The sequence below is a fragment of the Echinops telfairi genome, unplaced genomic scaffold (genome assembly GCF_000313985.2).
Source record: "Echinops telfairi isolate 266 unplaced genomic scaffold, ASM31398v2 ScPeMD7_2;HRSCAF=8, whole genome shotgun sequence".
Classification (NCBI taxonomy): domain Eukaryota; kingdom Metazoa; phylum Chordata; class Mammalia; order Afrosoricida; family Tenrecidae; genus Echinops; species Echinops telfairi.
Genome location: NW_022103898.1, coordinates 12,218,214 through 12,235,668, shown reverse-complemented (window position 1 = coordinate 12,235,668; position 17,455 = coordinate 12,218,214). Strand labels below are relative to the sequence as shown.

Sequence of the window (17,455 nt, the reverse complement as noted above, 5' to 3'; positions counted from 1 at the left end):
GTACTCCCCTTGCAAAATGCACGTTGGACTGGAATGCAGAACTCAGCCTAGACAGGGCAGGCATGTTTGTAGGGAATGGATGCGGAACATATTGTCTCAATATTGCAGACCCCTGGGATAACAGATGGCTATCAGGAGTAAAAGGAAAACTGTATTCTTGGCGACATAGCAGTAAGCCCTCCGGCACCCTTAAAATTTATCGGCAATATGTAAGAATTCTCCCAAAAAGTCTTGATAACCTAGACCAGGTAGCACAAGACATACAAAACAGTGAACAATCTTTAGCTAACCAGCTACCGGTGATGGAAGGCTCTGCACAAACCAAATATCCTGACACTTCCTTTACCTGGGTAACAATAATCCAGGAGGCTGCTGCCCTTCTTAAGGCCTCAAACGTTGTTAACAGCTATTCCTGTTACCTTTGTGCCTCCCTACAACACCCATTATTGGCTGCTGTACCCTTGCTAACTCTCTCCCTGTCCAATGAAACTATGAGTTGTCCAGCTCCCATTTTAAATATTCCTTTGTATGCTCCTAAACAAAATTTTATGTATCCTGTATGCTATAAGTCACCCCAGGTTCCGGAAAATCCGGCATGTAACTCTACCCACAACATTACAAATATCCTCAGGGCCTCCCCAGGTATATTCTTTTGGTGCAACAGAACCCTCAGTAAATGTGTCAATAGTTCTACACCACACCTTTGTCTCCCAGTCACCATTGTGCCACAACTCACCATATATATGGACTGGCAGAATTCACATGGCAGTGGAATTTAAAAACGGGTTCTGCTCCCTGCAACTGCAGGGCTGTATTTTTACCCGTCCTGGTAGGCCTCAGCTTTGTTTCCTCCCTGGCAGCAGTAGGAATTTCGAGCAGGGCATTAGGACACAGCATTCTTCAAACAGAAAACTTCAACAAAAAACTCCAGTTGGTCATAGAATCCACTGCAGAATCTCTTACCTCTTTGCAGTGACAGCTTGCCTCCTTAGCACAGGTAACTCTTCAAAACCGTTGGGCATTAGATTTGTTCACCACTGACAAGGGCGGTACATGGATGTTTTTAGGGGGAAATTGCTGCTACTACATCAATGAATCTGGACTAGTCGAGCAGAATGTAAAGGTTTTACACAAAATGGCTGATGAAATAAAAAAAATCAACGTTTAAAGGATTTATCAGCCACATCCTGGTTCCAAGGCCCCCTCATTTCTTGGCTCATGCCACTCATGGGACCCCTGGTAAGAATTTGCTTTTTGTTGTTAATAGCTCCTTGTTTTTTCAGGTTTCTTCAAAGCAGGATAAGGGACATTACTAACTTAACTGTTAACCAGCTCCTTTTGCACCCTTACAGTCCTCTCCCACAGGAGCTAGACATTCCCAACCCATAAGCCCCTCCCACGCCGTCCCAGTACCTGCAGGAAGTAGCCAGAAGAGTCGTCGCCCCTATCACCAAAGAGTTGGGGATGTCTGGCCGGACCTTGAATCTCCCCCACCCGTGAGGAGCTGACCAGAGTTGGCTGAAACAACTAGCAGCGAGGGACCTTGAATCTCCCCCACCCATGCGGAGCTGACCAGAGCAGCTTGGCAAGTTTTTTTTTTCTTTCTTTTACTCACGGCCAGTTTTGTTCACTGCCTGTTTGGCTCAGTGTCCACTTTGCTCCCGACCCTCCACTCTGCACCTGGCAGAGCCTGTTTGGCTCAGTCCCTGCTTTGTTCTCATCCACTGCTCTGCACCCAGCACAAATACACCCGGAACCAGGAAGACACCTTACATTCCAGAAACCCGGACACACCTGTCCATATATAAGCATCATCCCTGTAGCCTGCAGTGCAACTCCCCCAGCCCGGACGTTGTGGACTGTGGGACTTCGCCCAGGCTGGGTTTTTTCTCCCTAATAAAGCCTGTTTGTTTTAATTGGACTGATTTGGTCTCTGGCGCCTCTCGACTACCTCACAGTAATTTTTTTTTTAAATTGTGGCAAAAATATACATAACAAAGCAGTCTCCGATTCAACCACTTCTACATGTATGAACCAGTGCCGTTGATCATACTCTTCGTGCTGTACAGCCACCATTGCTATCCCTCCTCGCGTTGTTCCACCAACATTGACATAAACTCGAAGCCACCTCGGCAAAAACTCTGCCTCCTTCACCCACGGCAACCATCGGCCACGTTTACTTGCTTCCTTTCTCCTTTTTAAAAGTAGACTTCTTGTTAGAATAGTCACATCTCACACACTTTCATAGTTAAATAACTGCTAAAACAAGTTGTGTATACACTATCAGAATCCGTTCTAATGCTCCTTCTTCCCTTCAGAATCCCTTGTTTGCTCCCCAATTTCCCTCACCGCCCCTTTCCTGGAAAAAAACCATAGTGTCAGTTATTGTCTCCATGCATCCACTCCTCTGTGCCTTACAAACTGGAAAACCTCACAGAAACAATAAAAAAAAAAGAACATGAAACAGGAAGAATAAAATAATAGTATAAAAATAAAGGGTAAGAAAGAAAAGACCACCAAGAATATTTTAAAAGCCAGAGAAGAAATTTCTGTCATGGAACAAAGGAGGAATAGTTGAGCAAATTCAGATTGGGTCAAGAAGGAGGTCAACTGACAAGTATCATAATACACCATGGTTCAAGCCACCAAAATTACGTGGACAATAAATTCTGTCTGACGGGAAAGCTGTTCGCGTCCCTCATCTGTGGCCAGAGCGGATCTGCCAGAGGCTTCATCTGACTAGATCCTCTGCAGATGGGTTTTGGGCACCCACTGTCCTCCATAGCCTTCTACAAATTGGGTGTTCACAATTTAATCTCTGATACTTTTCCCTTCATCATATTTGGGTTTTGCTACCATCATCTTTGGATCGCACAGGCTGGTGTGCTTCTTCCATGTGGACTTCGTTGATGTCTCAGATGACTGCTTGTTTGAATACAAACTTTTAAGACACCAGACACTACTTGGAATTGACCACTGGACACCAGCTGCTTTCTTCACCACACTTGCTGTAGCACCATTATCTTCAGTGATCTCTTCATTCAAGTGCGTATCAAGCAGGGCCATATTTTAGAAATGAGCTGTTCTTGGATTGGAGCTAGAATTTTGGGGAAGCTCCGAATCCATCTACTTGTCCCCAGGTTATGAAGGGCTCTAGTTTACTTTGGCTGTCATAGAATGACAAAAACCAACAAGAAGAACAACAAATGATAACAAACAAAGGAAAGGCAGAAAAACAGAAAAGAAAAGCATTGTCAAGCATCCTCCGGGCTATGAGGCGACATCAATAACATCCAGTGACATAGGGTTTAAGATACTGTTGATAGGAGCTTATGCGAGTACAGTCCACCTGCGAGCTGCTGTCCATGTGTTACTGCTTTGCAGTTTGATTTCTTCTTCTTTTTCAGCTTGATTTCTTGATTGAGCTCCATTTACAGTGAGCATGGGGTTGGTGCGAGAGGAAATTTTCCTGTATCATTTCTTACAAGTGCAGATCCTAACCTGATAGTAATGCAAGCGGAGCACTGAGGTACTAAATATATGGTGGTTCTGGGCCCCTTTTCATTGGACACTAGGTCAGGGGTCCCACCCGAGATCCAATGACCACCATTGCCACAGTCTTGGGGTGGCTGTCCTTTGCTTCCTTTCCCACCAGTGTTTCTGTCCCAAGTTCAAGGGTACAGGTAGTTTTGAGGTAGGGCCCAATTCATTCTGTCAGGCTTCCACATGGAGTCCTTCTGGCATGGCACTTGGGGGGTGCTATGCTCCCTGTGAGGCCAGTATTTAAGGTCATCATCAGTAAGCATGTACTTAGTCCATGGTGTGGTTCACTGAGAGTTGGGTAGGAACATATCCAGTAGTGTCTACCCAGGAACATAAAACTGGGTTTATTCTCCCAGTAGGCTCCCTAAAATTGTTTAGCATCTCTTCCCAATGTGAAATTGCTCCTCCCACCATACCCACCAACAGAAACGTAAGTGTCTCTTCTGAAATGTATCTGCTCCCCTCCCCGGGCCTTTACTTGATTTTCCAATAAGGTTCTCCTCTCTTTCCTCTGGAGCACCTGTGGATTCGTTGCAGTTTTGTCTCAATGTTTGATAAATCAAGTGGATGCTCTTCTCCCTTTCCCCCTTCTTGAAGGCGGGACCTTAGCCAATGTGAGGTCTCCTCTTCTGATGTGGTTCTTATGAAGTGCACACAGGGGGAGGCGATGTGTGGTCCATGGCTGGTAGGCAGATATTCTACCCTTGTTTGGGAATTTGCCTCTAAGATTTGTTTAATTGGCTTTCTCCTTATAGTAGTGAACTCATACAATATTTGTCCTTTTGTGGTTGACTTCACTCAGCATAACGGTTTCCAGGTCCTTCCATGCTTTCATCACTACTTTTTAGGGTTGCATAGTATTCCATTGTGTGTATGGACCATAGTTGCTTTATCCATTCTTCTACTGTGGGGCATTTGGGCTGCTTCTAGTGTCCTGCTATTGTGAACAGTGCTGCTATAAACATGGGAAAGTGGGAGGGAGGGGAAAAATGAGGACCTAATGTCGGGGGTTTAAGTGGAGAGAAAATGTTTTGAGAATGATGTACAAATGCGCTTTACACAATTGATGTGTGTATGGATTGCGATAACAGTTGTATGAGCCCCTAATAAAATGTTAAAAAAAAAGAAGACGAAACTCATACAAAAACAAAACAAAACATGGGAAAGCATACCTCCACTCATGTTGTGTCTCTTGTTTCTTTGGGGTATATGCCTAATAGTGATAGTCCTGGTTCGTATGGGATTTCAATTCCCAGTTGCTTTAAGCATCATCAAATCATTTACCATAGTGATTGCATGTAATTACAAGGCCAACAACAGGGTATATAAGTTCCAATATTTCCACATCCTTTCCACCATTTGTTGTTTTCTGTTTCTTTGAATTGGGCTAGCATTGTGGGTTTAAAGTGGTATCTCATTGTGGTTTTCATTTGCATCTCTCTGATAGCTAGTAATCATGAGCATTTTTTCATTTGTTTGTTAGCCATTTGTACTTCATTTTTAGTGAACTGTCTGTTCATGTCTTCTTCCCACTTCTTAATTGGGTCATTTGTTATTTTCTTATTGAGCCATTGTAGAGTTCTGAAGAGTTTGTTAATTAGGCTCTTGTTTGACGTATCTTTGGTAAATGTTTTCCCCCCAATCTGTGGGCTCTCATTTTACTGCACTGAAGCAGTCTTTTGATATGCATAAGTGATGTAATTTCAGCATGTGCCAGTCTTGTCTTCTTGTCTTCCATCTTGTCTTCCGCTGTGTGTGCCTCCTTCATTATACTTGGTAGCCTATGCAAGCCTTGCAGTAGAGCCCTAACTTTGTTCCAGCTTTCTCAATGATTATCCTGATAGCCCTGGGGTTTAATATAGGTCTTTAATCCATCTAGAGTTTGTTTTTGTGCATGGGGAGAGACATGGGTTTTGTTTCATTTCTCTGCATAGCGAAATCCAGTTTGCCCAATACCATTTGGTGAAGAGACTGTCTTTGCCCCAGTGGATATTTCTAGGTCACTGGTTGAAGATCAGTTGCCTGTAAGCTGATGCATTTATGTCTGGGTTTTTTGTTCTGATCCACTCGTCAGTATATCTCTCTCTGTCCCAGTACCAGGCTGTTTTGACTACTGTGGCTATGTAGTAGGTTTTTAGGTCAGGTGGTGTGAGGCCTCCTACTTGGTTCTTCTTTTTAAGAAGTTCTTTGCTTATCCTTGGTCTTTTGTATACCCATATGAAGTTGGTTTTTCCATTTCTTTCTCTTTTTTTGGCTTTTCCATTTCTTTAAAGAATGTATTTGGGAATGTGTTATATCTGTGGATGGTTTAAGGTAGTATTGACATTTTCACAATATTAAGTCTGCCTATCCATGAGCATTGGTGATTCTTCCATTTATGTAGGTCTTTTTTGGTTGCTTGTAGTAATGTTCTGTGGTTTTCTCTGTATAGGCCTTAACAATTACATTTACAATAGCATCTAAATTAATAAACTATCTAGTAAATAAATATAACCAGGGACATTAAGGGTTTAGATTAAAGAAGACTTAAATAAAGGAAAGATGGTCTATGCTCATAGATTAGAAGATGTATCATTGCTAAGATGTCAGTATTACTCAAAATGACCTACAGGTGCAATATAATTTCAAAAAATTTCCAACAGCCTTTTTTACATAAATAGAAAAGCCAACCCTCAATTTTGTATGGAATGGTAAGTGTGGTAGTTACACACGTTCAAGTCAACTTGAAGAATATGATCAAAGTGTAGGAGTGGAGGTTAGCCTGCCAATCAGGTCACAGCCTGGTGGTACCTCCTTCTGGCATGGCCTTCTCATAAGGAAGGTCCTGGGAACCTCCCCCTCTCTCTCTGCCTTCACCTTCTAGCTGGCAGATCCCAATTGCTGCCAGAGCCCTGGAGATGCACCCACTACCATTGGATCCACAAGACTTTGCACCCACTGGCCTGTGATCTTCCTGCATTCTGCATCATTGCATGTGGCTGTGTGAGTCTGAAGAAGGACTTATGGACTAGTATTGGACTTATGGACTTGAGTTGGACTAAGCTGGGATGTTTTCTTGATATACAATTACTCCTTGATATAAAGCTCTTTCTTACACTTAGGTGAGTATCTCTGGGTTTATTTCTCTAATCAACCCAGCCTAACACAGTAAGCTTCCCCAAATAGCTAAAGCAATGCTGGAAGAGAATAATAAAGTAGGAGGATTCATACACCATGTTTTTAAAACATACTGTACAGCTACATTTGAAAGATTCTATGTTAGGCAACATATTAAGAATATGCGGAATAATCGCTGTATCAAAAAAAAATCTAGTCAACAATCCACCATTTCAGGAGGTTGTGTATGAGTGAGAACCAATGATGCTGAAGGATGAAATTTAAATTGCATTGAATGCATTAACCAAAAAGAAGACTCCAGGAATTGGTGCAATACCCACACTGAAATGTTTCAGAAAGCTGAAGAAGTACTGGAAGCACTCATTCATCTAGGTCAGGAAATTTGGAAAACAGCTACTTGGCCAACTGACTGGAAGAGATCCAGATTAATGCCCATTCCTAACAAAGGTGATTCAATGGAATACTCAAATTATAAAATGATATCATTGATAATACACACAAGTAAAATTTTGCTAAAGATCATCTGTCTAGTTACACAATTTTATGCCAGCTTGATAAAAGAATGAAGGGGTGGAGTCTAGCCTGTCAATCAGGCCACAGCCTAATAGATCCTTCTTTGTGGGTGTGGCCTTCTCATGAGGATTCTGGGAAGTTCTATCTTCCTTCCTGAGGCAGGATACACCCTCTCTCTGCTACACATTCCTATTGACAAGCTACATGGAGCCATGCTGATAACAGCCAGAGCCCTGGAGCTGGAGGAGCCACATGGAGACCCACACCAGAGCTGAGATGCTTCCACCACCCCAGGATCCACTAGCAGCCTGTGATCTTCCTGCATTCAGCATCATTGCACCACATGTGCTGTGTGAGTCTAAAGAGGAATTTATGGACTAGTATTAGACATATGGGCTAATATCGGATTATGAACTTGATCTAGACTGGTCTGGGATATTTTCTCAATATACAATTGTTTTTGATATAAAGTTCTCTCATACACACACATGAGTGTCTCTGGATTTGTTTCTCTAGTCAACCCAGGCTAGCACATCATCCAACAATGGTTGCAGCAGTACACTGACAGGAAAGTGCCAAAAGTTCAGGCTGGATTCAGAATAAGAAACGGACATTGCTGGTGTCAGATGAATCTGGGCTCAAAGCAGAGAATATCAGAAAGATCTTTACTTGTGTTTCATTGATTATACAAAGGCATTTAACTGTGTGGACCCTAATAAATTGTGGAAAACCTTGAGCAGAATGGGAATGCCAGAACACTTCATTGTGTTCATGAGGAACTTTTACATTTGTTGTGTGAACAGAACATGGAATGGTTTGAAATCAGGAAAGGTGTGCATCAGGGTCTTATCCTCTCACCATACTTACTCAATCTACATGCGGAGCAGATCATAGGAGAAGCTGGAATATATGAAGAAAAGTCAGGATCAGGATTAGAGGAAGGCTTATTAATAACCTGCAGTATGCAGATGACAACCTTGCTTGCTGAAAATAAGGAGAACGTGAAACACTTGCTGATGAAGCTCAAGGAGTGTAGCCTTCAGTACGGATTACAACTCAATGTAAGGAGGAACAAAATCATCACAACTGAACCAATAGGTGACATCACGATGAATGGAGAAAAGGTTGAAGTTATCAAGAATTTTGCCTTACATGGATCCACAATCAGTACTCTAGAAGCAACAGTCAAGAGATCAAAAGACTTATTGCATGAGGGAAATCTACTGCACAAGACCTCTTTAGAGCACTGAAGAGCAAGGATGTTACGTTGCGGATTAAAGTGCACCTGACTCAGGCCAGGTATTCCCCCATTGCATCATCTGCATGTGAAAGTTGGCCACTGAATAAGAAAGACCATAGAAGAATCGATGCATTTGCATTGTGGTGCTGGAGAAGAATATTTAAAGTACCGTGGACTGCTGAAAGGACAAACCAACCTATATTGGAAGAAGTAAGGTCAGAATGCTCCGGAAAGGCAAGGATGGCAAGACCGATAGGTTGTCAGGAGAGGCCAGTTCCTGGAGAAGGACATCACGTTTGGTCAAGTGGAAGGGTAGTGAAAAAGAGGCTGGCCCTCAATGAGATGGACTGACTGCATCAATGGGCTCAAGAATAGGAACAACTGTGAGGATGGTGCAGGACGGTGTTCCCTCCTGTTATGTGGAGGGTTGTTATGGGTTGGAGCTGACTCAGTGGCACCTGACAACAACAACATACAGCCTGACACTAGTATAACAACAGACACAGACCCATAAACTAGGATTGAGGGTCTGGAAATAATCTCCCACACTCGTGATCAGCTGATTTTTGAAAATGGTGCTAAGTGCATTCAACGAGGAAAGAAGAGTCTCTTTAATAAGTGGTGTTGAGAAAAAATAACATGCTCGTGAAGAATGAAACAGGATCCATGCCTCACACCATACACAAATACAAATTTAAAAAGATTAAGGAGCTAAATGTGAAAACTGAAACTATCGAATTCTTAGAAGAAAAAGCAGAGACAATATTGTCAGACCTAGCTTTCAACAAGAGATTGTCTACCTAATAACATAACTAAGGCATAAACAGCAAAAGATAAATTATATAGACAAGACCTCATAAAATTATTTTTTAATTAAAAACTCCTGTTTATCAAGACTTCACACAAAAAGGTGAAAAGATAAGCTACCAACTAGAAGACCTTTAGAAACCATTTATCTGACAAGAATCTAATAAAATATATAAAACTTCAACTCTTTAGCAACCAAAACACAAAGAAGCCAATCATAAAATGGGCAAAGGACTTGAATATACATTTCACCAAAAAGGACACTCAAATGACCACTGAACACATAAAAAGATGCTCTGCTTCATTAGCCATCAAAAAAACCCAACTCTCGATTCTGGGCCCCCATTGAACCCTAGAAGTCCCCAACCAAAAACAGGTAGTTTGGATAACATGGCCCTGCTCGATATTCAACATCCTGAAATGATCACTGAAGATAAGGGTGTGGTGAAGAAAGCAGATGGTGCCCTGCTGTCAATTGGCGCAGTGTCTGGGGGCTGAAAGGCTTGTATTCGAACAAGCAGCCATCTAAGCAAGCAGTCAACTATGTCCACATGGAACAAGCACACCAGCTTGTGTGATCCAAAGACAAGAACAACAAAATTCAAATATGACAAAGGGAAAAGTATCAGAGCCGAAATTGTGAACACCCAATTTGTAGAAGGCTATGGAGGACAGTGAGGGCCCAAAACCCAGCTGCAGAGGATCGAGTCAGATAAAGCTGCTGGCAGATCCCAACTAGCCATAGGCAAGGCTCTGAAAACAGCTTCACTCTCAAGTAGGGATGACTGAAGAAAAACGTCAAGCCATGCATTGCAATCTGAGCCTTCTATGAACAAAATAGTGAATGCTGCAGGAAGCAGTGAAAGAAAGTGAAAGAAAACACAGAGAATCGGTTAACATTCAAACATTTCAACAGGGAGCATATGATCAAGAACCACTGGTACTGAAGAAGTCAAACTGCATGGAAAGTATGAGCGGCAAAATAAGACTCCATGAACTGGCGGAATACTGACCTAACTGTTTCAATAGACGGATGTAGCGTTGGAAGTACTCACTGGTCAAAGCCACAAAATAGGGAGACCTGGCCAACCAACTGGAAGAGATCCGGATTAGTGTCCATTCCAAAGAAGGCTGTCCCAACAGAATGAGGAATTTAATCCATCAATATCATTAATATCACGTGCAAATAAATTTTGCTGAAGATCATACAACAACGGGTGCAACAGTCTATCAACAGAGAGCAGCCAGAAATTCAAGCCAGATTCCGAGGAGGATGTAGAATGAAGGACATCATTGCTGATGTCAGATGGATCTTGGATGAAAGCAGAGAATATAAAAAAGATGTCCACTTTCATTGGTGACTAGGAGAGGCATACTTGAATGTGTGTACCATAGAAACTATGGCTAATATTGCAAAGAACGGGAACTCAAGAACATTTCATGGCGCTTGTGCAGAACCTGCAGGGAAACCAGGAGGCTGGTGTTTAAACGGGACAAGTAGGTATTGCACGATTTAACATCGTGAAAGGTGTGCAGCAGGGTTGGATTTCGTTTTTGGTTGTTTGTTTGTTTTTTACCATACTTATTCAATCTGAATGCCCAGCAAATAAATCAGAGAAGATATGAAGAACATGTGCCCAAATTGAAGGAACGCTCATTAACAACCTTTGAGAGGCAGACGAAGGAAGAGGACTTGAAGCACTAACTGATAAAAATCAAGGACTTCAAGCTGCAAGATGGATTATAACCCAATGGTAAGAAAACCAAAATCCTCACAACTGGACCAACAGACAATATTACAACAAACAGCAAACAGCTGGAAGTTATCAAGGAATTCCTTTTACTTGGATCTGCAGTCAATGGTCACAGAAGCAGCAGTCAAGATGATGTATTTTACGGAACAAATCTGCTGCACAAGACTTCTTTAAAGTGTTGAGAAGAAAGACTGTCACTTGGAGGACTAAGGTGCACCTGACCTGAGCCATGGTGTTTTCAATCGCCTCCTATGCCTGTGAAAGCTGGACATTGAATAAGGAAGCAAGAAGAACTTATGGCTCCGAATTTTTGGTGTTCGCGACTTCATCCTCAAAGTCTTGTGGACTGCCAGAAGAACAAACACATCTGTTCTGGAAGAAACACAGCCAGAGTGCTCTTTAGAAGCAAGTATGGGCTGACTTTTAAAAATTGGGCAAGCTTACCTATTGATTAGTTATAAAACATGTTATCAGGACAGAGCAGTCCTTTGAGAAGAGGAACATCATAGTTGGTAAAGTGAGGGTCAGAGAAAATAACCATGACCCTTTGGGTCAGAGGGATTGACACGGTAGATGCAAGAATAGGCTCGAGTTTAATGCCAATGGTGAGACTGGCACGGGACTGGGCAGTGTGTTGTTCTGTAGCACCTCGAGGCACTATGAGTTGGAGCCACCTCAATAGCACTCACCAACAACCAGAGGGGCGAGACAGAGCAAGAAAAGGGGTGGTTAATGATGAGAACATGACATTCATTGAGGGCGGGTTTGTAGAGTTGGTTATTATAATTGTTGTTAATAAATTATACACTGGTAAGAAGTTGAATCTGTAAAAGTTGTGTGATACATATATTTTCAACAGTGACCAAAAACGGAATAAACTGTTCATGTTGCCTATTTAATAAGCAAAAACCCTCGTGAGATTTCGTTGTTTGGTTTGGAGGAAGAGAGTAATGATTTCCTGGGCTACTTGAGTTAACTGGCTTAATCACGCGTTTAGTGCTTCTGTTCTACCTCCTAGCTCATTGCTAGTGTCTGGTCTTAAAAGCTTGTAATTGGCTTTTCAAGGCACAACAATTGGTCTCTATTTGCCTGGAGCAACAGAAGAAGAAGAATCAGTTACAGAGTAGAATAAGGAGGAGTGGTTCATTGTCTACACAAATAACTACCTTCTTTGCCATGAGACCAGGAGAATTAGACAGTGACCAGCTACCATCACTATTAAGATTCTGTGGAAGAATCCTGATCAAAAGAGGGGAAACGCAGAACATAATTCAAATTCTCATAGACTCCAGACTTTCTCGAGCAATGGAGGATGACTAAATCCCTGAAACTTTTGCCCTAAGATCATCTTTAAACTTTAAGCCCAAAGTATTCCCTAAAATAATCTTGAAATCAAACAACAGTTTAGTTTAATTTAAAAAGGGCTGCCTGGAGCATTTTATATTCTTTTTTTCTTGCATTTAAAAGTCTTTTAAGATCGGTAGAGAATTAAATTGACAACAACAATGTGAAAGATAAGCTAGGAGCCCTGGGCGCAGTGCGTTTTTGTTCAGGAGGAGAAACAACTCAGAAACGGAACGTGAGAATTGTGGTCCAACTCAAAGAACGTCATCAGTGGCAGGACATGTAGAAAATGTTGAATTCGTGTATATTTTATTGTGTATACTCTCAACAACAAAATAAAACAGGTTAGTGGGGGGGAAAAGATTTGAAGGTAAGTGTGAAATAATGAATAAGTGAATAATAAATAAAGGAGGCCAATTCTTGCCAGGTTCAAAATATGTCCCAAATGACATCTTTTTCATTGTTCGTTACACAGGCTTATATTCAGATAGGCATCCCACTTGTTCGTAATGGTATTTTTGCTCACGTGCCATTTCTAGCTACTGTGAGTTTTCATTTAGGGTTTTTGCAGCTATTCTCTTAAACAAGACTACCATTAAATTGATGTTTTTTGGTATTGTCTTGGTAAGCTTGGAGGACTCTAACCAGATCAGGTGCTAAAACCTGAGGGAGTGGTTTGTCCCATAATCTATGCTTTCAGGAACTCCAGCAACTCCCGCCATGCACAACGGAGAAGGTGAGAGAAAGGAGTTTGAAGTGAGGTTAGGTGGAGTGAAACTACATCAGGAAAGAGTTCATTTTACTTAAAGTTGGAAAATGCTGTCCGGGACATCCATTAGATCAATGCTTCATAGTACTTCTATCCTGCCTGCTCCTGTCTTATGCAGAAGAGCCCGGCCAGAGCAAGAAGAGGTAAGGCAACCCACAGAGATGATTCAATGACTCTAAGGCCAGCATGCAAATGGACAAAAGACTACCAGGTAGGGATAAATTGTTGTATGCTTCACTATGTGTATATCACAATAATTTTTTTTTAATCATTACTTACCCTTAAGTAATGGGGTTGACTAAACTCGCACTAAATTGCACACTCCTCCAGGGCAGGGAGGGACTTCAGAACAGTACTCTTTGTTTCCTAACATAGAGATGGTGTGTTAGTCTGGATAGACTACAGAAACAAATTCATAGACACCCACGTGTGTATAACAGAAAGAGTTTTATGTACAAGAGCAATTGAATATTGAGAAAACATCCCAGCCCAGTCCAGATCAAGTCCATAAGTCCAATATTAGCCCATATGTCCGATACCAATCTATAAAGTCCTCTTTAGACTCATGAAACACATGCAATGACGCCGAATGCAGGAAGATCACAGTCCAGTGGGTGGAAGATCTTGTGTGGATCCAGTGGTAGTGTAAGCATCTCAGTGCTGGCAGGGGTCTCCACGTGGTTCCTCAGGCTCCATCAGCCTCATTGTCCATAATGTCTTGCAGGGAGTCAGCCTTATCAGTAGAGTCTCCAAGGGTTTGAGCAGAGAGAGAGAGTATCTCCCGCCTCCAAGGAGGAAATACAGGAGTTCCCAAAATCCTCAGGAGAAGAGGCCATGCCCACACAGAGGCCTCACTGGCTTTGACTTGATTGACAGGCTATATTCTATCCCTTCACTCTTAATCCTATATCGTACCAAATTGACACCAGATTATATAACTCCCACAGATAGCTCATGGTACATAGTTAGTGAACTCTAGAAACGCCTGCTGAATCCATGAGCAACCACCAACTCATGACCTTAGAGACCGGAAAATCTTAACTGGGTATTTTCCACAGGTTTCAAAACCTCAGAGTGCAAAAACAAAACAAAACAACCTCAGAGTGCTTACTGTCTTTATCAGCATTGCTCACCAGCAGAGGCAGCTTGCGTCATCAAATGGGAAAATTCGATGGCACCTCCACTCCAGAAGACTAATTTAAAAGTAGCCTGTCCTTCCCAGCCACCTGGGGAAAGAAATGGTACTGTTAAGCAGCGAAATGAACTGTCTCAATTCATGATGGGTAAGAATCAGGATCAGCACAAAGCTGGTGCCTATGAGACCGGGGTCGAGTATAACTCGGCATTTTCTCTCCTCCGCCTGATATTTCTGACACTAGTCACTCCAGCCTCAACATTCTCTTCTCGGCAGGGTGTGAGAATTCATCGGCAGGGTGTGAGAATTCATCGAGAACTCACCATATTCCCAGTCAGTGTGGTTTATTAGGAAAGAAGCATACTGCAACCTGAGATCAGGGGCAAGCAGGTGGTAAAAGGAACAACTCAGGGTCAGTCAGGATCACAGTTGTGGCTTCACTGTTGATAACTTCCTTTTCGGTCGGGCAGATGCCCTTACTTGGGGTTCTCTGCCAGGGAGCGACCTCCTCTGCCTGCCAGACAGTCCTCTCTGCTATTGGCCTCCCTGCTGCTCATTGGTCCAGCTCATAACCAGTGTAGCAGCTTGCTCGGCTTCCTTAGCTGCTCTCTTCCATGAAGCCGCTCTGTCACCAGACCCTCTTCTACCAGCTTTCCACCATCAACCTCTCTACCACTAAATGGACCCCCTCACACTAAGTATAGCAGCTTGAGCAGTTGGCTCCACTGCTGCTCTCCTAGCAGCAGCTCCCCACTGTCTGACTTCTGTGTCACTGAATTCTCCTTTGCCACCAGGCCTCTCTGCCAACCACATGCCCTATTCGTTACAGGGTGTTCAATCAATGTGCACCCCATCCACAATTACCATGCAACGTCAGCCAACTCCCGTCGTAGGAATGACTAGACAGAAGTCTCAAACCATTACGTTGCTTGTAGCTTACCCACGAAACGTCAAACAACCTGGGGACCTTCTGGACAGAAGTAAAAAGCCCTCCGAGGTAGAAAAAATCATTTGCCCACCCCAACCTCAAGCTGCTTCTCCCCAAAGCTGCCAAACGGTTTTTCCCAGGCGCCCAGGGAAAAGCTCACAGGCAGGAAGGCACGGGTGTCACCACCCCCACACACTGAGAGACTAGCACAGCTGGCAACAGAGTCACTGGCCGACACACTCAGAAAAGCAACACCCAGAGGAGCAGGGCAGCCACGTGCAGCCAAGTCTGACGTTTCTGGAAGATTGTGAGAGAAGACAGACGTCGGAGGGGATACGTACCATCCGGCATGGCTGTGATGGTGCCTTTGATGTAGTTGGGGGAAAAGTACGGCTGCTCCACAGTGCAGTTCCTGATCAGACTCAGCGGCATCATGAAGGACGACAGGAGGTCGCTGATTGTGTGTGAGGTCACGAAGATCACCTGAAAGAGGTGGGGGGAAAACCTTTGGAAAAAGAATGTAAGACTCATTCGTGGATTGAAATAGAATAACATCAATTCTAGGGACAAGGTGGCTTTGACCTCCTGTTTCTAATGGAGAAACATCGCCCATTTCTTCCATGTCTCCTCAACATGGAAAATGCCAAAGTGCAAATGTGGTCAAACATTGAAAGGCAATATTTTCGTTTTTTTCCATGTGAAGGAAAACACACATAGAGTTCACCAGCAGATCGAAGTAGAAGTAGAAATTACCCTGTATGAAGTAAGAAACAATGTTCCCCTCTTTCTACCATTGAAAAAAAGATACTGCTCTGGTTTCTGTGGGAAGGAGAGCATCACATCTTGACTCTGCTTCAAGACGCTGCAGGAAAGAAGGGACAGACAACACACAAATTAGGGTGATGCACACATCAAAATTCTATCATGCACAAAAAGGTTCTTAGCACAGCTCCTAGCCCACAGAAAACAATAATGCTAGCGGCTGCTACTATCACTACTACTGTTATTAGAATTAAAAATCATTTACATGATCTTCATATTAGACAATCCCCTCCCATTTGCCTTCTTCTACCAATGGCCTCATTTTCTTCTTTTCTATTTTCAGCATTTATTCATTAACTCTTATATAACTTCGTGTGGCTAAGGCACTCTGCTAAGTGTTATGAAAGACAGGAAATGTTTTTTTGCTCCAGTAAAGGATAGGGTGCTAGATGACTTCTGTACCCTCTGACTATCACATTATCTCCCCACTGTTCACCTGGCAAACGCAGACGCACACTCCTTACTTGTAAACTCTTGTTGGGTTTTATTCTTTCATAGTCATCATGATATTTGAGCATTTATTTGTTTAAAGATCTTTGGGGACAATTTCTGCCTACTCTGCCCTGCAGGACTAGATGAGAAGGGATACCTACGACAAACTTGTAGGAAGTGGTTTTCCTCTATGAGCAGGAACAAGAATAAGACAGACTAGGACAGTGGAGGAAAGCGCCTTCCACGTTTGAGGCATGAGCCACGGAAATCTTGAGTAACAGTGGAATGCTGCCTGACACGGTGCCAGGAAATGGACTTCCCGGGTTGGAAGGCACTCAAAATATGGCTAGAGAAGAGCTGCCTCCTCAAAGTAGAGTCGACCTGAATGACATACATCGAGCACACAGCTCTGGGGACCTTTATTTGCTGATGGAGAACGACTCAACTTTAGAAGAAACGGCTGCAAGCATCCATTAGTAATAAGAACGTGCAGAGCATAAAGAGTGGATCTAGGAAAAATGGATGTCTTCAAAAATGGAATGGATTGACGGCCAAGATGGCAACCTAGACGGACACGCTACAGAAGCGCTCTGCTAGAAGCGGGGGAGAACACTGGGTCAGAGGAGAAACCTGGAGAAAAATCGCTGAAGGAAAAGAAAAAAGCGAAGTGAGCCCAACCCAGACAAACCCCAGGATGAGTGTGGACAAAGGGAGGGGCACATGGACCATCAGGTCCACCGCACCAGATGGTAGTAGAGGGTGAATCACTCTGGTTCTTCAGGGCTCCTGGGTCCCATACAATCACCAGTGGATGGGGCTATCAAAGTGGGCGTTGGGCATTTTCTTTGAGCACTAAACTAGCAGAGCAGACTAGGGAAGTGGTTCCTATGCGCTCTAGCTCCCCATATGACTGTCCCCAATAGCCCGACTGAAGCAGCTCGAAAGGAGCAGGGGCGACAGTCTCTGGCTCTGCCAGCAAGGTGGGTGCCCAGGAAACAGTGCTACAGGCATGTGGGCCACATAGTCTCTGCCTCTGTGACCATGGCTCATT

The 17,455-nt window shown here is 43.2% G+C and overlaps 1 protein-coding gene across 4 annotated transcripts in view; it reads right to left on the bottom strand.

Annotated features, from left to right (window-relative positions):
• The window catches only part of WBP2NL (WBP2 N-terminal like), a 56,577-nt gene that overhangs the window by 24,496 nt on the left and 14,626 nt on the right, over nucleotides 1-17,455 (bottom strand). For 2 of the 4 annotated variants that reach the window (XR_006680368.1, XR_006680369.1), the window contains exons 2-4: nucleotides 15,904-16,012; nucleotides 15,492-15,633; nucleotides 14,221-14,313 (exon numbers count right to left, since the gene is read on the bottom strand). Coding sequence is in view for 2 of the 4 variants with exons in the window: in XM_045293437.1 (XP_045149372.1) it covers nucleotides 13,386-13,453; nucleotides 14,221-14,313; nucleotides 15,492-15,633; nucleotides 15,904-16,012 (412 nt within the window). In the remaining 2 variants the exon portion in view is untranslated. Of the gene's footprint in view, nucleotides 1-13,366; nucleotides 13,454-14,198; nucleotides 14,314-15,491; nucleotides 15,634-15,903; nucleotides 16,013-17,455 lie in introns of all 4 variants that reach the window. The other 2 variants (XM_045293437.1, XM_045293441.1) reach the window with 2 other exon arrangements.